This window comes from Mustela lutreola, chromosome 7, assembly GCF_030435805.1.
Source record: "Mustela lutreola isolate mMusLut2 chromosome 7, mMusLut2.pri, whole genome shotgun sequence".
Taxonomy (NCBI): domain Eukaryota; kingdom Metazoa; phylum Chordata; class Mammalia; order Carnivora; family Mustelidae; genus Mustela; species Mustela lutreola.
The window spans coordinates 91,282,848-91,303,937 of NC_081296.1; the positions used below are offsets into that span (position 1 = coordinate 91,282,848).

Below are 21,090 nucleotides of genomic sequence, written 5' to 3' on the forward strand. Positions count from 1 at the left end.
CCTGGATCCAAGACTGCCTCCACGGCTGTGCAGTTTATAGGAAACTGGGAGTTTCCTGGGGACTTGAAGCAACAAAATCAGTTTTCTTTCTTTCTTTCTTCCTTTCTTCCTTCCTTCCTTCCTTCCTTCCTTCCTTCCTTCCTTCCTTCCTTCCTTCCTTCCTTTCTTTCTTTCTTTCTTTCTTTCTTTCTTTCTTTCTTTCTTTCTTTCTTTTTCTTCTCTAAGTTTGTAAAATGTATGTATGTATGTAATCTCCATACCCAACATGGGGCTCAGAAGTATGGCCCCGAGATCAAGAGTCACAGGGGCTTTCGCCTGGGCCAGCCAGGCGCTCCTATATCAGTTACCCTTCAAACACTCCTGGGAGGTACTTTTCCAATAAGGAAACTTTATAAAATAGAAATAGTAGCAAGTGGAATTTCAGAGTAAAATGGTTTCATGTGGCAGCCAAAGCAACTCGAGGTTACTGACAGCAGTGGTGGGAAATGACAGTTGGTAGGGGCTTCAAACATCTTCCGCAGAGGAGGAAGCACACCCGGGCCAGAAAGAGAGAGAAAGGGCCTTGGGGGCCCGAGGGGCAGGGTTTCAGCCCCAGCACTGCCACTTTTCCTGGCTGTGTTACCTCAGACAAGTTGCTAAACCTCTCTGAAGCTCCGTAAAATGGGGATCATAATGCCACCTCTGTCCTGTAGCCATCACAGATGGAGAATGGCTGGCATCTAGCCGCTGTCTGAGAAAGGAGGCCTGTTAGTACTCGCCAGGAGCTGGATTACCTGGGTCCTTGGCCGTCTGGATCTGAGATGTGAATCAATGCTTTTAAGGGACAGAAATTGTGGCTAAGGCTTGTCAGTTACAGGTGAAATCAGAGAATACAGAAACTGCCTCACTTCCTCTTGTGCTCCCTTTGCCGAGTTTCCTCTGCAGATTCCCGGTTAGCCGACTCACACCCTCACCCCGCCTCTTGCTCATGGGTTTACGTCCTGAATTTTTAATCATTAGCATTTATCAAAATGTGCCTGTCATATGTCCTCATATTCCTCTGGCCCTCACTCCAAGCCGTACACTTATTCCCAGGTTTAACCTCAAAAGGGTGAAAGCTTTTTACTCTGTTTATCTTGTAAGTTCTGTGATGTTTACCTATGGATGTTTTAGGCTTCCTCCTCAAACCAGAGGTTTACTCTGTGTTTCCTGGAGAACAATGGAGTTAAGTGTGAATACACAGAAAAGTTTCTGGAGCCCTGTCCTACCCCCAGCCCCACTCACCCCTGCAGGCTATATGCTGTGGGGCCAAGTGGCAAGGTCCTGCCCTGGCAAGTTGCCGCCCAGTGATGGCAGTGGGAAGGTTTGGAAGGAGAACTTTAAAACCCAACTCAAAATTGAATCAACACTAAAACATTTCACCTGAAAAAAGCTCATTCGTGAGTCCTTAAAACTTGCATGTGCTTGTTTATTTTGAGCTTCCCTAGAGATGAATGTTAAAATACTGCAAAGTTTTAAAACGTCTGACCAAAATGTTTAATGTGGTGACTTTGGGTACACCTAGCCTCAATCAGAAATGAACATAGACCACACAACTGGAAACTCCTGGAAGGAGTGACATGCCTCACTTCCTTTTACTTAGCACCACCTGAAACTTGACCCTGAACATTCAGTCCCACCGAATCCAGGTCCCACACTGTCGTTCAGCTTTCTGAGGTTCCCTCAGATCTTACGTCTTGCAGCTTCTGCATTATTACGTAGTTCCTAGGAGACACTCTTCCTTTAATAAGACATCAGAAATTCAAACCACGGGATGCCTGGGTGGCTCAGTTGGTTAAGCAGCTGCCTTCGGCTCAGGTCATGATCCCAGCGTCCTGGGATCGAGTCCCACATCGGGCTCCTTGCTCCACGGGGAGCCTGCTTCTCCTTCTGCCTCTGCCTTCCACTCTGTCTGCCTGTGCTTGCTCTCGCTCTCTCTCTCTCTCTCTCTGACAAATAAATAAATAAAATCTTAAAAAAAAAAAAAAAAGAAATTCAAACCATCCTTAGTAATATTTTTATCCAGTTGTGGTAGGATACCAGTAACGAATGTAAAGGAACCAGATTCAGAATGGATGAGCTGCACGCAGTCATTTAGTCAGCAGCACACTTTGGAGCTGCTTTATACTAACAGGTTGGGAATGTGGATTTGGAATCCACACGAGCCTGGCGTTGCCATCCGCTGACTGTGACCTGGGTTGAGTTTCTATAACTGACTCTGCTTCAGTTTCCTTAGAAAAAATCTGAAAATAATGACCGTACCTACCTCACAGGGTGGTTTGAGGATTTACCGGAATTTGTATTTGCAAACCACTTAGAATAGGTCTGGGACGTAGGAAGCTCCATGCACATGTTTACTAAATAAAAAGTAAATCTGTGATTTTATCCCATGATCTGTATTATCAGGTCAGTTAGATAACAGCTTGAAAATATATTGTGCATACTGAAAATCTGGCAATTTAAAAGACCTTAAAAACTTACCTTTAAATAGTTTTCTGGGTGCCTGGGTGGCTCACTCTGTTAAGTGTCTGATTCTTGATTTCTGCTCAGGTCATGATCTCAGGGATATGAGCTTGAGCCCTAAATGAGGCCCCGTGCTGGGTGTGGAGCCTGCTTAAGGTTCTCCCCCCCGCCCCCCGCTCCTCCGTCCCTCTGCCCCTACCCCTGTCCCATAAACAAACAAATAGCTGAATGCTTTCCATATAGAGTATACTCAGTACATTTTTAAGGTTTAATTCTAGTGTCATTGACAGACAGTATTATATTAGTTTCAGGTGTGCAGTAGTCAACAATTCCATATATTACTCAGTGCTCACCAAGGTAAGTATACTCACAGGTCATCTCTGGCTCAGTCTGGGCAGCACACAGCTCTTGATCTCAGCGTTGTATGTTTAAGCCCCATGTTGGGTATAGACATTGCTGAAAAATAAATCCTTTAAAAAAAGAAAAAGATAAGAGTACTGTTAACCCCCTCCCCTCTTTCAACCCTCCTCCCACCCACCTGTGCTCTGGTAACCTCAGTTTGTTCTCTATAGTTAAGAGTTTGTTTTCTGGTTTACCTCTCTTTCTCTTTTCCCTTTGTTCCTTTTGTTTCTTAAATTCTACATATGAGTAAAATCATATGGTATTTGTCTTTCTCTGGTTTATTTCATTTATTCTCTCTAGATCCATCCATGTTGTTGCAAACGGCAAAATTTGGTTCTTTTTTGTGGCTGAATAATATTCCACCATGTATATACATCATTTCTTCTTTATTCATTTATGTATCTATGGACACTTGGGCTGCTTCCGTAATTTGGCTATTGTAAATAAAGCTGCAATAAACATAGGGGTGTATGTATCCCTTTGAATTAGTGGGTTTTTTTTTTTAAAGATTTTATTTATTTATTTGACACAGAGAGAGATCACAAGCAGGCAGAGGAGCAGGCAAAGGGGTGGGGGAAGCAGGCTCCCTACTGAGCAGACAGCCTGATACGGGGCTTGATCCCGGGACCCTGAGACCATGATCTGAGCTGAAGGCAGAGGCTTAACCTACTGAGCCACCCAGGTGCCCATATATTAAATTTAAACTATTTAAATTTGTATTTTTTGTAAATATCCAGTAGTATGATTACTGGATCCTAGGGTCATTCTATTTTGATTTTTTTTTGAGAAATCTCCATATTGTCTTCCATAGTTCTGCACCAGTTTGCATTCCTACCAACAGTATATGAGTCCCTTTTTTTCTACATCCTCACCAACATTTCTTTCTTGTGTTTTTTATTTTAGCCATTCTGTCAGGTGTGGGTTTATATCATCTTGTGGTTTTGATTTACATTTCCCTGATGATGAGTGATGTTGAGCATCTTTTCTTGTGTCTGTTGGCCATTTCTATGTTTTCTTCAGAGAAATGTCTGTTCATGGCTTCTGCCCCCCCCCCCTTTTTTTAAGAGAGAGAGTGTGAGCACGAGTTGGAGGTGGTGGGCAGAGGAAGAGGGAGAGAGAGAATCTGAAGTAGGCTCCACACTCAGCACAGAGCCCGATGTGGGGCTTGATCTAACGATCTTAAGATCATGAGCTGAAATCAAGAGTCAGATGCTTAAGTGATTGAGCCATCCAGGCACCCCTCTTCTGAAGTAGATTATTTAGGGGCACCTGGGTGGCTCAGTCAGTAAAGTGTCTGCTTTTGGCTTAGGTTATGATCCCAGGGTACTGTGATGGAGCCCCTCATTGGCTCCCTGCTCAATGGGGAGCCTGCTTTTCCATCTTCCTCTGCCCCTCCCCATGCTTGTGCACTCCCTCTCTCTGTCTCTTTCAAATAAATAAATAAAATCTTGGAAAAAAAATAAAGTAGATCGTTTGGAATATTTTGGTGTTGAGCTGTAAAAGTTTCCTGTATATTTTGGATATTAACCCTTTATTGGATATGTCATTAGCAAATATCTTTTCCCTAGGCTCTCTTTTAGTTTTATTGTTTGTTTCCTTTGCTGTGCAGAAGTTTTTATTTTGATATAGTCCCAATAGTTGCTTTTTTCTTTTGTTTCCCTTGCCTCAGGAGACATATCTAGAAAGATGTTATTGTGGTCAATGTCAGAGAAATTACTGCCTGTGTTCTCTTCTAGGATTTTGATGGTTTCAGGTCTCACATTTAGGTCTTCAATCCATTTTGAGTTTCTTTTTGTGTATGTTGTAAGAGAGTGGTTCCAGTCCAGCTTTACTCTTTTGCATGTGGCTGTCCAGTTTTCCCAATCCCATTAGTTCAAGAGACTGTCTTTTTCCCATTGCATATTCTTGCCTCCTTGTTGAAGATTAATTGACTATATAATTGTGGCTTTATTTCTGGGTTCTCTGTTCTGTTCTGTTGATCTCTGTGTCTGTTTTTATGCCAGTACCACACTGTTTTGATGACTACTGCTTTGTACAGATTCAACAAATTTTTAAAATTAGGAAATATGAAAAAATGACAACATTTAAAGGAAGTTATTCTTTGCTTAAGTTTTTCCTCGGTATAGCTTCGTCAGCAGCTAGTGAAGGCTTCTCATATACTGATAGGGACAGTGGGGATTTTGTCATAGGGAAGCAGCTCTCTCTCCCCTCCTTTTTGGTTGAGGCCTGGTCAGGGCCTCTCCCACACACCATGCCAACCCCATGCAAAAGCACAGAAACTTCATTTTAAAAACCAACTTGTCAACTTTTTAATTAGTAAATCAGCCTTCAAGTGTATTTCCTTCATAAATTTTTATTCCTTTCTTAGACTTCAACTAATGACAACTTTGACCTTGTATTATGCTGGCCTCCTTCCTTATTACACTTACTTGTTTTGCTGGCAGATGTCTTGGCCTCAGCCAACAGCGCTCAGGACCCTGCCCTACTCTCCAGAAGACTTATGTTGCCTTGATGTGGGATCGTCCTCATATATGTGGCTGCAGAAGCACTTGTCCCCTTGGGGGTGGGAGGGGTGTACACCATCAAGCATTGAGTGTAAATATATAAAATAGCATTTTAGGGGCACCAGCGTGGTTCAGTGGGTTGAAGCCTCTGCCTTCAGCTCAGGTCATGATCCCGGGGTTCTGGGATCAAGCCCCACATTGGGCTCTCTGTTCGGCGGGGAGACTGCTTCCCCCTCTCTCTCTGCCTGCCTCTCTGCCTACTTGTGATCTCTGTCAAATAAATAAATAAAATCTTTTAAAAAATCTTTAAAAAAATAAAAATAAAATGGCATTTTACTCAAAATGTTATTCAAAATGCTCTTCAAAGTGTGGTTTCTGGAACAGCAGTCCAGTCCTTGTCTAGGAACTTACTAGAAATGCAAGTGTCAGGCCAGCTGTGGACCAGCTAAATCAGAACCTGCATTTCCACATCATCTCCAGGCCGTTGGAGTGCACACTGGGCTGGAGAAGCTCTGGCCTCAGGCATGCACATCATCTGCCATCAATTCGAAGGCTGCTGGAAATTTCTAGGCTCAGCTCTGGAATCCAAGATCACATGCAGATGCAAAAATGAATAGTCTATCCCATCTCCTAAGTTCTGAGTACAGCTTTGCTTCCTGCCACTTGTCAAGAGGATGCCATGGGTCACTTGGGAAATGGACTAAGCATAGATAGTGCTGGTCTGGGGAAGAAAATAGCCAGCAAGGGCGTAATCTCTTACAAAGAGGAGCTCTGGGTGGCTCAGACGGTTGAGCATCTGCCTTCGGCTTGGGTCATTGATCCCAGGGTCCTGGGATAGATAGAGTCTGCATGGGACTCCCTGCTCACCAGAGAGTCTGTTTCTCCCTCTCTCTTTGCCCCTCCCCCTGCTCATGCTCTCTCTCGCTCTCTCTCTCTCTCTCTAAAAAAGAGGAGGGAGTAAGTAGCTCTAGGGACCTGGGAGGGTACTGTTTTGTGCAGAGTGACAAAGTTGAGATTCATTTCATCTCAGTCCACTCAGCGTTGGGGGCCCCTGACCTGAGCTCCCATCACATTCTGTCTTACGTGTGCATGTTTGGTTCCCTTCCTGACCTTAGCAAGGAGGTCTTTGAGGCAGAGGCTATGGCTGGTTCCTCCTGGGGGTCTGGTCCCTGGCACGGGCCCTGGGGAATCGTAGTGCTTCATAATGCAAATGAATGAATGAGTCTGAGAGTTCCACTTCTGCAGGAGGGAAACACACGGGGGATCTGGTTTAACTTTCTGTAATGCTCCTTTAAAATGGGGAACCGGCCTGGGACATTCTTGTCCAAGTACTAGGGTTGGGGAATGCTTCTTGGGCACATTTCTGACTGGAGTTCCACTCTGACTTTTCTTGCCAAATGAAACTTCAACAGCACCCAAGGCAAGCTGATGAAAATAGGGAGGAAGGGGGGCGAAGGAAGAACCCATCTCACTGACTCAGTTCTCACCGTCAGCTCTTCATCACTTCCAGTAGCTATTGAAGTTTCAATGCAAATACCCCCCCCCACTCCCCCCACCCCCACCCCGCACCCAGCCTCCCCCCACACTTCCAGGCCCCACATGAAGGCTTTCCAATTGCTCACACTGGAATTTATTCTGTCTTTAAAGAAAAACTCTTCCTTCTGGGAGGGACTGGGTACATGTGACCTATAAAGGAAATTTGTCCTGAGGATGAGGCAGGCACAAGGAATCAAGGAACTAAATTCAAGGAAGTTGCTGATGTGACTCTTTATTTCCCTCCTTCTGTCACTTCCCTCTTTCCCAAGGCAGCCTGACTTCTACCTGTCCTGACAGGACCTTTGGCTTCTTGGGGAAAATCAGAGAGCTGTAAAGGCTCTCAGCCGCCGCATTTTTTTCTTTGAAAACTTTTGTTCTTGTTTGCTTAGAGATTTGCCGAAAGGGGTGCCTGGGTGGCTCAGTGGGTTAAAGCCTCTGCCTTCAGCTCAGGTCATGATCCCAGGGTTCTGGGATCGCCCCGCATCTGGCTCTCTGCTCAGCAGGGAGCCTGCTTCCTTCTCTCTCTCTGCCTGCCTCTCTGCCTACTTGTGATCTCTGTCAAATAAATAAAATCTTAAAAAAAAAAAAAAAAGAAAAGAAAAAAAGAAGAGAAAGAAATTTGCCTAAGACTTGCAGATTACAATGTTTGTGTTCTGCAGTTTTTCTTTTAGGGAACTCCAGGCTCCAGCCACCCAACCAATGGCATGAAGGAAAGAAAGGTTTCAAATGAAAAGAAGAGAAAGAAAGGAGGTAGAAAAACAGGAAGAAGGACCTGAGAGTAAGAAACTGGGCCCAGTGACCTTGAGATTTATGCAGACAATGGAATCCACCCTGAGGGTTGGGGTCCTGATGATCAGAAAAGCTCAGGCTGGGTCCAAATGAGTCAGAGGAGGCCCCTCCCTGCCATGACCAAGGAAGGCGTCACCTCTACACCAAAGTCAGTCACCAAGGAGACAGAGGAACAGTGGGCCACATCCCTTTGTCCCATTTCTCCAAACTTCTCACAGAGCTGGAGTAAGGGTCAGGAGCAACTTGGCAAAAATCCAGTACCATTACAAGGGGAAATAGAGGCACACATGACAGAGAAGTGCTCAGGGCATCATTCCAAATTTGGAAGCCAAGTTTCCAACCTGTGTTCTTTTGGATATGAGGTAAATATTCCCCCCCTTCACCCTTCTTACCTACCTCTTATACTCAGCAGCTGACGGAGCAAAACCTAGTCGACATTCCTGTGTGAGATCACATAGCACCTGTGTTCATGTGCTCAAGGACGCACAAGGAATTTGTGATGTACCTAGAGCACTCTGAGAGAAGACAAGGCTGGTAGAGAGGCCACCACAGTACTTAGCTCCAGATAACGGAGGCTGCAGGAAGGCTCCAGGGCTGGCTTTGACCGTCAGTCCATTTGACAGTAATACGCTTTATAAATTGAAAGACCCCCTAAGTACTGGCTCCTTTTTGGTCTGAGAGGAAGCTGATCATCACATTCACTTTACTTCCACAGCATTTACGGATCCGGAAAGGGACAAGGTAACGGCCATGTTTAGTTAGTAGTAAGCCAGAGTATAGGGATTGCATTTGTATGCCATTCTGCATTTTATAGAACGCCATGAACTTTCCTTTACCCCTCTTTCTACCTTGGCAAGCAATGTATTTTAGGGATGAAAACATCCATATGGAACACTTAAATTCCACAAGATCTGGACTTCTGGTAGAATTACTCCGTAGAAGTAGCAGACTGATTGAGCTGGGGAAACTTTTCAAGCCTTTCATATCATTCCTACTACTTTGTAACAATAGGTTGATTTAGAAGTGGAATGCAACTAAAAGATGTTAACCAACTCTGGAAACAAGAGTTGGAAGCTCACCACCTGCCCCTTCTACAAGGTGACCCAGACGGGATATTCTCTCTGGACTTGTTTCTTCCCCTGTGAAATACAGGATGTTGTGCAATCGTTTGCCTTTCTCTTGAGCACCATGTGCCTGGCACTATATGCTACAGACGTGCGTTGTCTTGTGCAAACTTAACAGCCCAGTTTATAAATGAAGAAATGAAGGCTCAGAGGGGGGCAGCTGCTAATAAATGTTAGCGCATGCAGTCCCATTCCTGAGCCCAACGCCTCAGGAACTCCCAGCATTATAGTTAAGAACTTTTCCTGTAACAAAAAAATAGGATTTCAGCAGATTTCTGTTGACCAACATGATTCCTGAAGTGGAAGGGTCCTGGCATAGCTTAAAGCAAGATCAAAGCAAATGGCAGTGGAGGCTTCCAGCTGTGGGCCAAGCAGCGAGTGCCACCCCCACCCCAGCCTAAGGAATGGTGTTTCCTACCATCTTGCAACGGCCTCCCTTCCCACGCACTGGGCCCAGGGGGCTGCCTGCAATGCCTGGCAGGGAGTCTGGTGTACACAGTTGTGAGAAGCTGCTCTCTGAGAGGGCTTTGTGGCTGCTTGTGGTAAGTGCTCCCACACAGCTCTCCACCTCCCCCACTCTGCGGATCGGATGACTCTCCGCTTGGGAGCCCCTCAGCAGCCCAAAGAGAATGATCAGGAGAGTTCTGTTTGTAAAAATCTGTTTAATAAATACACATCTTAGAAGTACCAAAATAATTACCAACAAAATACACAATGTACACCATTTACAGGAGGGCAACACAAACCTTGACAAGTAGTGGCTTTTAACCCCACACCCCCAAAAGGCTTAACGACACACCTGGTCTTTACACCTAGTCAGTTGTGACACAACCCACACGGGGCTGAGCCACCAAATCTATGGTGATTCAGTCAAAAAGCACAGTAAGATGTCGTCCTTTCGTCACATGTTGCATAACCTCCTCCAGAACCCCACAAAGGTGAGGATTGAATGAGGTTTTCTTTGAATTCCAGTGATCTTTCTTGTTCCCTTCCAAAGTTCACCAAAATAACAAAATGAGGGCTGATCCACCGTAGTGAATGTTTCAGGCCAGGGAGCGTGAAGTGTGGTTTTAAGTACCCTCTTTTAATTTTTTTTTCTTTTTTTCTTTTTTTTTTTTTAGAAAAATAAAACTCTCTTTTTGTACAAATATACAAGTCCATGTCCTTTTACTCTTCTAAGTTCATAACGTCAGGCGCTGGCCTCCAAGCACACAGTCATCATAGGGCAGCTGAGAACAAGAGAAAGAAAAAGGCACGTTAAACCTCCAGAACTTTGCCAAAGGTGCTGGGATAATGGTGAGGGCTGTTCCTCAAAATAAATCAAGTATTCTTGGATGCCATTCTCCAAAACCTGAATATAATTAACTTCAGGGGCTGAGGGAGCGTCTCTTTAATGCTCCTCTCCTTTAAAAAGGGCCAAAAATGAAGACATACTTTGGGGGGTACTACTGTTCACTCACACTAAAGTGTGAGAACTTCATTAAGTTGAGCCTTTTGGATACAGGGTCCTGCTTTGTGCAGAGCGACAAAGCTGCGACTCACCTCGTCCTCCGTGAACTCGGACTCTGTGTCGTAGCTCTCCTCATCCTCGCTCTCTGGCAGCATCTGAAGGTTTTCTAGGGTCAGCTGGCCCAGCTGCTGCTGTATCCGCGTGCTTGGGCGGCCCCAGGTGAGCTGGTATGGGGAATAGCCCTGGTAGGTAACTCTGTTGACATCAGCCCCACACTTCAACAAGAGTGACACGAGATCAGAATTCTGGAGGTCCACGGCGAGATGGAGGGCGGTTCGGCCATTGCAGGGCTCCTGAAACCCAAAGGAATTGGGAGAGGTTTATGGCTGAGTTTGGAATTTCTGCTTGCAACAAAAGCACATGAGGTCTTACTGTGGAGGGCCTTGCAGCCCTGAGGCACTCCATCTGGAGACATGAAGTACTCACCTGAGCATTGACGTCAGCACCCAGAGACACCAGAAGTTCCACAATGCCCAAGTAACCATGGATAGAGGCTAAATGGAGACACGTGTGCCCTAGAAGAATGATGAAAAAAGTATAATCACTTGTTTCAACCCTCAGATTTCAAGCACAGCTTTCCACATTTTCTGGTAGGGGGCAAATACTTCTGATTTTGGAGAACCCAGAATCTGGGCTCTGAATGGACTTTATTAAGGCATCAAACAGGCCTTTTACATGTATTTTCTCATTCTTTCTGGTGTTGAGAGTTTCTACTCTCGCCTGGATTCCTAAAGTTGGCCCACCTACCCCTTCTCCAAGTCATCTGCTTTCTGATGGGCAGGGTAGGGCTGGCAGACGTACCATTGTAGTTAGTGGCCTGGAGGATGGAGGAGAGGTGCTGGGTCCTGCAGGTCTGAGTCAGGACTCCCACACTGGCCAGGCAGCCTTGCTCACAGGCAAGGTGTAGGGGGGTATTTCCTCGAAAGTCTCGGAGCTCAGGATCACAGCCAGCTCCCAGAAGTGCCTCAGCAATTTCTGGTTGGTTGGTGATCACAGCCAAGTGGAGTGGAGTCTACAAACGGAAGAGGGAACAGAAAGAGGGTAAGCCATGGCCCAAACTCAGAGTCTTGTCCTCCCTTGAACCCCAGAGATCTCCTGGTCTTTGACTGTTGCTCCTCCCAAACAGGTCTGAGGGGCAATACGAATCCCAGAGGCTCCAGGTGGGCTTTCATAAAGGCCTCACCAAATCAATGGAATTTTCTTTCCTCTCTAGGACCTTGCATAAAAGGTCTGGGAAGATAATGACCAGTGATTGTTAACTGAGGAAGGGTTGGGAGCAGCTGTGCTAGATCCAGCTTTATTACTGGGTCAGAGGCACGGGGCTGGGCAGGCCGGCGCACCTGCTGCAGGTTGTTCTGGAAGTTGAGAAAGGCCAGGTCGCCCTTCACTTGGCGGATCACTTCCATGGTCAGTGCCTTCTCTTCATGGATGATGGCCAAGTGCAGGAACCTAAGGGGAACAGAGGGAAAAACCCCCAGGGCTGTTGAGTGCATTGCGTGGGGCCGAGGGAGGCGCAGGCTGCGGGGGATTGCGCAAGGCCGGGGTTTCTGGAGGCCGAGGCCGCGGTGTTTTCCGCGAGGTTATTATGAGCTGAGTGTTCCTGGCAGGCGCCCAGGGACTTTCCGGGCGCGCTCCCCCCCACCACCCTTCTCGGCGGGCGCCGGTCAGACCGCCCCGCCCTCCCGCCGGGCCGGAACGCCCTGTACTTCCCCTCCCGGCCGCGAGGCGCCCGCCAGCGGGGCAGAAACTCCAGCCTACCCTCCTCCCGCCCCCCCCCGCCTCTCCCTTATGCAAGAGGGGACTTCGCGTCCTCGCCGCCGCCCCGCCCCCGCCGAGCGCCGAGAAGACCCGGGCCCGGGGTGGGGGTGGGGGGTGGGGAAGGGAGGGGAAGGCATGCGTTCTGCAAGGCAGAGCTGCTGCACCGCAGCCCCGGGATCCGACCCTCATTTCCCATCCCCCGGCCCCTACGCGCATCCCTCCGCTTTGCACGGTCTCCGGGAGATGGGGGGCAGCGAAGCATAAACCCCGGTCTGCGGCCGCGTCGCGCGCCTCGCGCTGCAGGCCCGGCGTCCCCACCCGGCCCCGCGGCACTTACGAGTCTCCGTCCTCGGTGAGCTGCTGCTTCCAGGGCTCGGCGCCGCGCGGCGCCTCCTGCGGCTCGAGGCGGATCTCCTTCAGTTCCTTCACCAACTGCTCGTACTCCTCGTCCTTCATGGAGTCCAGGCCGCTGTCGTGGCGGTCGTCCAGCAGGCGCTCCTTCTTGAGCGCGTCCCGGGGACCCTCCATGGCCCAGTCCTGGTTGTGCTCGGCGGCCTGAAACATGGCGCGGGGGAAGCTGTGGCGCTGCTGCCCAGGTGCGCTCGGCCGCGGGCTGCGCGCTCGCTGCCTCTTCGTGTCACGGAGGGGAGGACCGCTGGCTGCGACTCTTGTGGGCTCGCCAGCGCCGCCGCGGCGCCCTATAAACGCTGGCAGGGGATTTCTCCGGGGCGGGGTTAGGCGCGGGGAATTTCCAAGCCAGTCAGACCAGAAAAGAGAACTGGCCTCGTCCTCTGCTCGGGAGGGAGACGGGGGTGGGGGCGGGGGGAGAAGCCTAAACCTTGAGTCGGGTTCATCAGAGAAACTCCCTGCGATGAGCCACTGGGGTCATGTACAGGGAACTTTTTTGATGAACGCTGAGTGGCTGGAAAGTCCTCCCGACTAAGGTCCCCTACCCCGGTACTTCCCTGCTGCTTGCACTCAGTAATCCCGTCCCTCGGCAAGAAGCCTTCTTTCCCTGGGGTTTCCCACGATCGATTCGATTTGGGGTCGTGGACTGCTGAGATCCCAGTGAACGCAGACCTGTTGTGCAGTTCCTCCGTGGGGTTTGCCGACCCGCCGGTCCTTTCCGATTCTTGATCTTTTCGAAAACTCGAGTGGAAATGATGGCTGGACGTCGGGACTTGCTTCCCCACACTTCTCGCTGCGGGAAAGAACGCACTGTCGGGTTAGAAGGTCGCAGGCTGCCTCTGCCTTCCTGCCAATACCAGGCTCTCTGCAGCGCAGGGACACTTAGCCCTCCCCAGCAACACCCCCCCCCCTCCCCCCCGGTAGAAGTTGTGAATGTGAATGCTTTGGCATTAAGAGACCAGTGGTTGGAGAACCCTCAATCATTTCCTCGGGATTGACAGTCCTGGTGACTGGAGGAGGGGCAAACACTCTGCCCTGTATTCAGGCAAAATGCTGAACATGACCATAATTTTTTTCAAGTAAAGCGAAGTGTTGATCTTTGTAGTAGAAGTTGTAGCTAGCTACCCTGGATGAACAAAAGAATTACCGAGGTCATGGTCCCTGATTTGCACTGTGCTGCTGCAAAGAATGGATCCTCAGCTTACTTCTGGGTATCCAGCTGGGTGACTTTCCAGAAGCATTTGGAAGAGGCTGAAGAATAGGGTGAGCAGTGCCTTACCCAAGATTGGGCCTTAAGGATGGCTAAGAAAGTAGTTGCTGAGCCTTGCTACAAGAGATTACCAGATTACCCCCTTTGCTAGCTCCTTGCTCTCCTGCCCTGGGGAGGGCAGCAGTTGGACATATCCAGGCTCCCCATCCTCTGGTTTCACCTGCAGAAATAGAACTGATATTCCCACTCTACCCCCTTCTCCTAGCCTGCAAGCCTCTAATTGAATTTGTCTACTTCTAGAACTGGTCCAGGCAAAATAAAGCAATTGGGTCAGAGTTTTTAGGGATGAGCCCCAGGAGCCTCTATCGTTATGCAGAAAGTCCTGGTGATTGTATTGCATTCATCTTTAACTGGCTGTGTACTAACCAGCCGTTTGCTCATCTCTTCTTTCTCCAATCCTCTATCTGAATGTAGGGAACCTGGGTCAGGGGGAATGAGAAAAAAATAGGGGGAAAAAAGCCCTAAAATCAAGACCTAAACCCTTCAGGGTCATAACGATCACATGTTTATAATGAAAGCTTTCCAAGGACAGACTCCATTGTCTCTGCAGGCACATGATATACAAAAACCCTTATGGAAGCAGGATAGAGCAGTGGCTATACGTAGGAGATCTCCTTTCTGACTCCACCTTAAATTAACAGCATATTAATTGGGGAGATCAGTTAACTTTGCTGTGGTCTACCTGCTCTTATCATAAGATTCAATCAATGTCATTTAAAGGGTTTTTTCCTGCTTAAAAATTGTATTGCTTGTCCACAAACACATAGCTAGTTGCTTAAGGGTGACTATGTCTCTTGGAAGTATAAGTTTTCGGAAGGACTCCCAACACTTTTTGCAATACATTGTTCATTCTCAGAACTCCTCTTGTAATATAGGTATCATTCCTATTTTCCCCAAAAGGAACTGAAATGCAGAGAAATTTACCTTGGCACCCTGTGACAGTTTATCTAATTTCTAACCTAACATATTAATCATGGGGCCAAAGCAGTTGTAGTATTTACGCTTTTGAAAACTCCATGTAGAAATGAGACCAAATGGGATGCCTGGGTGGTTCAGTGGGTTAAGCCTTTGCCTTCGGCTGAGGTCATGATCCCAGGGTCCTGGATCGAGCCCCGCATTGGGCTCTCTGCTCATCAGCGAGCCTGCTCCCCTCTCTCTTGCTGCTTGCCTCTTGCTACTTGTGATCTTGTCTGTCAAATGAATAAATAAAACCTTTTAAAAAAATAAATAAAAGAAATGAGACCAAATGCATAGTAATGTGAAGAAGATACTAAAGTATTTTCTACTCCAATTGTTAGGTGAAATAGAGGTTGATTGGTGTTCCCCTATTAGGCAATATTCATCTCTGTGTTAAAAAAAAATGTAAAAGGAAAGTTGAGCTCTCAATGCCCCACTTATATAGCTTAGAAGATGATTTTTAGCTGCAGGTTTAAAAATTATCATTAAGAAAGAAAATCATGCATAAAACAAAAGTCTCAATAGCTTCCTTGCACCTCCTTTCAGTGCTTTACCTTTCTGATGGTCTTCATTTCTGATTGTGTACTGTGCCACCTAGTGGTAAGAGTCCGGCCCAGGCGCTCCCTGATTTGTCCTCATGCTTTTGGAAATTTTGGGAGGTGCTGAGCCTTGATGACATGTTCCTGTCGTGGGGATTCCCAAGAGGGTACCTGATGATTTTCTGCAACCTAGGAGACTGTTTCGAATGTGACCCAACATGTTTTCTCCCCATCATATAGAGCTCTATGTGGTTTAAATCAATAAACATTACATCTTGGCGACTGAGAACATATTTGGAAGTCAGAAAACATGAGCCGATGGGGTGAAAGAAGACAACGAAACTGATGATTGGTTTAGAAAGAACTTTAAGGACTCTTGGACATTTAGAGTTCTCCCGACAACAGAAGGATGTTAAAACCTTAGATAACTCATTTTTAATGTCATTTGGGTTTTTTAAAATGCAAAAGACAAAGTTAACACTGGCGGGCCTGGGTGGCTCAATGAGTTAAAAGCCTCTGCCTTCAGCTCAGGTCATGATCCCAGGGTCCTGGGATGGAGCCCCGCATCAGGCTCTCTGCTCAGCAAGGAGCCTGCTTCCTTTTCTCTCTCTCTCTGCCTGCCTCTCTGCCTATTTGTAATCTCTGTCAAATAAATAAAATCTTAAAAAAAAAAAAAAAAGAATACGTTAACATCAAAGGGGTTCTCTATTTGAGTTCAGGACATAGCCATAGGGAATGACACTGGATGGCCAGTGGTGCTCAGTGGGCTTCACTCTGGACAGGAGCACCCCCATGGGGGAAAGAGCACCATCAGAGGCCTGTGTGAACACAGGCCCTTTGTGCACTCCTCCTGGGTGGGAAATGCACGGTATGGACCGAGCCTACTGTGTGAAGTGCCCAGTGGCCTACAGCGTGGAATATGAGCCCATAGATTTGGGTTTTCTTTTCTTTTTTAAAACGATTTTATTTATTGTTTGACAGAGACTCAGTGAGAGAGGGAACACAAGCAGGAGAAGTGGGAGAGGGAGAAGCAGGCTTCCCGCTGAGCCAGGGAGCCTGCTTCTCCCTCTCCTACTTACCCTGCTCCACCTTTGGCTCAGGTCATAATCCCAGGGTCCTGGGATTTTCAAATTGTTTTAGCCCCAGCAAACTGAACTCCTGAAAAAGGCTACCTGTTGCTTAACACCACGAGACCAGAAGAGAAAGGAGCCATGGCCCGGTCCTGAAGGACAAGCAAGTCTGACATACACTGACAGCCCTACTGTGAGAGTCTGCATTCATAGTCTGCTTTCAATCCCAGGGATGGTCTTTGGTCTTTTTTCCTCCTGTGGTAGTTAGCAACTGCCTCTATCCACCCCTCTCAGAACTTGGAGCTCCCAAGCTCTCTCTAGATCTCTCCTGAGGAAAGATCATCAGGACCCTCTTTTGTGGTGACCTGAAAATAACACTGTCAAAGCTTCCGTGTGTTTCTTTTGCTACAAATTCTGCAAATTTGTGGGATCAAAGCTTTAAAGGGTCTCAAACGCAAGTACCTATCTATAGGGGCCAGAAGAATTTCACACCTCAGGGAGGCCGGCCATGGGACTGGATTCGAGGGAAATGGTGGCATTGCTAACTAGCTAGACCTGGGAGAGCACGTCCCACACTCAGCTCAGACAATTTCTGCCAAGCGGCATTTGAAACTCCGTACTGCTACTCTACTACTTTAAAAAAAAAAAAAAAAATCAGAAAATGGACTTTGATGTGAAAACTTTAAAATTATGGGAACCAAACAAAGTGCATTTCTGCATCTTCTGGCTAAACAGGCTTTGAGTTTACCACCTCTTTTTCAGCTGAGGTTTTTTGTTTTTTGTTTGTTTGGTTGGTTGGTTTTTTTTTTTTTTTTTGGTGCTTTGGGGGAAGGCCTCAACCTTTGGCCCCCTCCTCCCCAGGTATTACAGGGTCTCTGTTCCTTGGTGGAACTGGAGACTAGGACTGATGTGTCTGTCTACAAAGTCTGGCTTGCTCCTGGCAGGCAGGATTGGAAGACTGGAATCACAGGCTCTAAGCCCTGAAAAGAGAGTTCTCTCTCCCGCAAAGAACTTTTAAACATTACACTGTAAAATAAGTATAATCAATTGAAGGAAATTCTGATTTTTTTTTTTTTTCACAAAGACTATTTAGGTTACTTACTTATTTACATTTGTTTTAAACTCCTTTTAATAAGCACCTTGTTGAGGTGTTCCTGCTCTTCTGGTGTCCCAACCACGTGCCAAGGCTGCCTATTGGGTAACCTTCTCTGACAGGGGGAGGCCCGCACGTGTCACTCTGGCTAGAATTCCTGGCTCTCCCTTTCCACTGTTTGTTGGCGGTCACCAAGCAACGTGTCTATAGGTGTGTAGGGTTGTTTGCGTTGGGGTGGGGGGTGGAGGCTTCAGAGCACGTGGCCTCCTCTGCATTGCCAGGCTATTTGCTGTCTTGTCTAGGGTGTCGATTCATTCTGAGTTTAGTCAGGGTATGAGGACACTCAGTACTAGGGCAAGTGCCACAGAAAAGCCTGGTACTTTGCAGAGTCTGAGGCATGAATAATAGGATGTCCCTGTTCCTGGGCACCAGAATCAGGTGTGGGGCTCATGATTCCTCTCAGTATCAGAGTTAAAATCTACCACCAGAAACTATATGTGCACTCCACCCCGTGGTCTAAGGTCTTGGGAATGGTTTAGGACAAAAGTAAAGAGAACCATAGTTGTTAAGAAGATGTGCTTCAGATTACAAGTAAAGATTTAAGAACCTTGATCCATCAAGGTTCTGGTCATCATAAGATAATGTCTTTCTCAAACCTCCTTTTAGAGCCTCTCTCCTCTGGAGGAGAGCCCGAGATCATGTGGCTAAGTATTAGAAATTGAGATGAGTCTTGGAAGCTTATCTTTGAGGCTGTTCATGGGGGATACCTATAAAAATATGGATTCTAAAAGTTATATTTAGGCTGATTCTTAAATACTGAAAGCAAATGAGAGACCGAGTAAGAAGGGTCACAAGCAGAAACTGTGAGCAGGGAGAAGGAGGAAAGTTGGCCTGGAATGTTTTTTTCCTTTATTTCAGATCTCTGCTATCAGAGTCTAGTCCCATGACTGGGACATATTCCCTCTGGATAAGTCATTCAGCTTGGCTCACGAATGCTCATCATTTCCTATATCCTAGGGCTGTTTGTAGGCTAAAGTTTAGGGATAATTTTGCCAAGCACACTAATATTTTCAGAAAGCAAGGTAGATTAATGCATCAAGTCTTTAAGTGTTAATATTTGAAAATTGGGCCAATTTAGAAAAGTTAAAGAGCCCAGGTGGCAGGGAACAGGGATTGCCCTGACACTCACTGATTGAAACCCAGGAGGCAAGGGGACTGTAGCTGGGCTGGGGGGGAGGGTGACACCATGGCTAGAGGTCTTGGTAAATAATCTCTACGAACATGGCAATGGGAAGAGAATGGGGAAGCCTACCTATGACCCAGTCACAGCTTTGGCTCTGCTACCTTGAAGGACTCAGATCCACGCCCAAGTGGGGCCAGAACATCAGGACAGGGAGGTACTGGGAAGGACAAGGATTCACAGGAGAAAGAGGAGGCTACATAAAGGTCAGGCGCGTGGAAGAAGGGGATGTAGGAAGGCAGCCACTGTGGAATTGTCCCTTCATGGAGGGCAGAATCCGGATGCCCAGACGGGCGCTGTGTGGATGGTACTGTCTCCAGCGACATCTTCAGGCCATCCGTGGAATAACTTCTCCGAGGAATCCCATTTTCTTGAGGGGTTTTAGGAAAAGTTGGGTTAAAGACCAAAGACATTACCGCCCCCCCCAAACTGGATATTTAAGTGCGACGATAGTGCATCATTTCTCCCGGTTCCAAGAGAAAGCTGCGAGTGTTCCTTCTCCTGAAACACGTAGCTGATCAGTTCTGTTCATCCTGCTTTTTCAATAACTACACCCTTTCCATTTTCACGGTCCCCCTCATTCCTGAAGGCCCTGTGTTGCTGCAGGAGCCTCTCAGTTTGTGTATATATTCACTGAATGCTTGCTGGGGCCGGAAAATTCTATTTAATCTTCACAGCCCTTCTGTTAAATGGGTATCATTATTTCTGTTTTAAAGGAATTTGAGGTTCAGAAGGGTTAAGCTGCTCACTCAGAAGGCCACAATCAGTGTGTGAACCTCTCACCCCAGGACGTCCCTCCTACTGATTATGCTTCCCATAATCTACAGTGCTGCTTGGCTGTTTCTATTTTATTATTTGATTTGATTTGATTTGGTTTGTCAGAGAGAGAGAATGGAAGGCAAAGGGAGAAGCCGTCTCCCCGATGAGCAGGGAGTCCTATGCGAGACTTGATCCCAGGACCCTGGGATCATGACCTGAGCCACCCAGGCTTCGAGACTGTATCTATTTTAAACATTTGCAAAGCTAGGGACACAAATTATACATTGTGTTTTCTAGGGTATTAAAATTAGTTTTTAAGTAGAAACGTAGCACTTCCACATGGTTTAAAAACTCAATATGAAAGGGTTACAGGGGCACCTGGGTGGCTCAGTGGGTTGAACCTCTGCCTTCCGCTCTCAGGGTCCTGGGATCCAACCCTGAATTGGCTCTCTGCTCAGCAGGGAGCCTGCTTCTCCCTCTCTCTCTGCCTGCCTCTCCTTGTACTTGTAATCTCTCTCCCTGTCAAATAAATAAATAAAATCTTTTAAAAAATGAAAGGGTTACAACTCCATAATTAGACAATCTATCCCCTTTCACTACTGTTTCTAATACACATTTTCATCATGCTATTTCTTCTAGCAGAGCCTCTAGAAACCTACCACGGCCTGCAGCATGGAGTCTGAATTCCGCAGGTCGCATTTAAAACCCTCCAGAGTCCGACTCTGTCCGGCTTGGCCACTGCTATGCCCCATTTCTCCCCGGCACCAACCCTCTGCTCCAGCTACTCTGGGTTTCCCTGGGCCACGTCCTCCACTCCCCCGCTTAGTCCGAGGATCAACTTTTTTTCTGCTTCCTTGCCAGGGCCTGCCCTTTCCAAGGGAGAACTCTGTTCTCTTCCAAACCCTTCTAATTCTTGTCGTCTGTCTAGCACATTGGGCTTGCATGGCTTAATTATTGCTCCTGTCCTCTTTTGACTCCAGTTAGACACTGAAGAATGTGGGGTGGAATGGTCCCTGCTGGGCCGGGAGGAGGATGTTCATATCTTTCGTGTCTCCCTTGTTTAGTCCATTGTTTAAGGCATAGGGATCCCCTTTTCTTCAGACCTGTCATAACTGGTCTTTGACTCTTCTCTGTCAAGACCTTATTCTTCATCCAATCAAATTTTCTGTCTGGAAATCATCTCAAGAACTCATCTGGTCCAGCCTCCAAATGAGTAGGATGCTATTCCCACTTTATAAAGGAAGGAGGCGGGCCCCTGGGGGGCTCAGTTGGTTAAATGTCTGCCTTCAGCCCTGGTGGGTAATCCCAGGGTCCTGGGATCAAGCCCCACATTGGGTTCCCTGCTTGATGGGAAGCCTGCTTCTTTCTTTCCCACTCCCCCTGCTTGTGTTCCCTCACTTGCTCTCTGTCAAATAAATACAAATCTTGAAATAAAAATAAAGGAAGGAGGCACTGTGCAATAAAGGCTCTTAGAAGGACGGGAGTCAGGCCAGAGCCGCCATAGAACACAGCCTGTCTGAGGATTAGAGCATTTGTGAGAGGAGTGAGGAGATTATAAACAGACCTAGACAGGGCTCCCCCTTCTCTTTTCCCCCGCTTTTGCTGCCTGAGAGTCACTTCTAGTGGGCCCTCGAGTAAGGAGGAAGAGTC

General features: G+C 47.2%; 1 protein-coding gene and 1 long non-coding RNA gene across 4 annotated transcripts in view; one reads left to right on the top strand and one right to left on the bottom strand.

Annotated features, from left to right (window-relative positions):
- Positions 1–5,742, top strand: part of LOC131836469 (uncharacterized) — a 33,730-nt gene extending 27,988 nt beyond the window's left edge. For all 3 annotated transcript variants that reach the window (XR_009355624.1, XR_009355627.1, XR_009355625.1), the window contains one exon: positions 5,328–5,742. This is a non-coding gene — a long non-coding RNA (uncharacterized LOC131836469). The remainder of the gene's footprint in view (positions 1–5,327) is intronic.
- Positions 5,743–9,478: 3,736 nt separating this feature from the next.
- On the bottom strand, positions 9,479–12,795 carry NFKBIA (NFKB inhibitor alpha). The gene is made up of 6 exons (XM_059181911.1): positions 12,442–12,795; positions 11,687–11,795; positions 11,148–11,358; positions 10,773–10,861; positions 10,379–10,639; positions 9,479–10,065 (listed from the first exon to the last, which is right to left on the bottom strand). The coding sequence occupies exons 1-6, from the start codon at positions 12,666–12,668 to the stop codon at positions 10,018–10,020; spliced, it is 945 nt and encodes a 314-aa protein (XP_059037894.1). The 5' UTR covers positions 12,669–12,795; the 3' UTR covers positions 9,479–10,017.
- Between the last annotated feature and the right edge of the window lie 8,295 nt (positions 12,796–21,090).

Excerpts from the sequence above, each read along its gene's own strand:
- NFKBIA (XM_059181911.1), bottom strand. The coding sequence starts at position 12,668 with ATGTTTCAGGCCGCCGAGCACAACCAGGACTGGGCCATGGAGGGTCCC. Across the intron at positions 11,796-12,441 it reads CTCACCGAGGACGGAGACTC|GTTCCTGCACTTGGCCATCA; the intron begins GTAAGTGCCGCG and ends TGTTCCCCTTAG. Across the intron at positions 10,862-11,147 it reads CCAGGCCACTAACTACAATG|GGCACACGTGTCTCCATTTA; the intron begins GTACGTCTGCCA and ends TCATTCTTCTAG.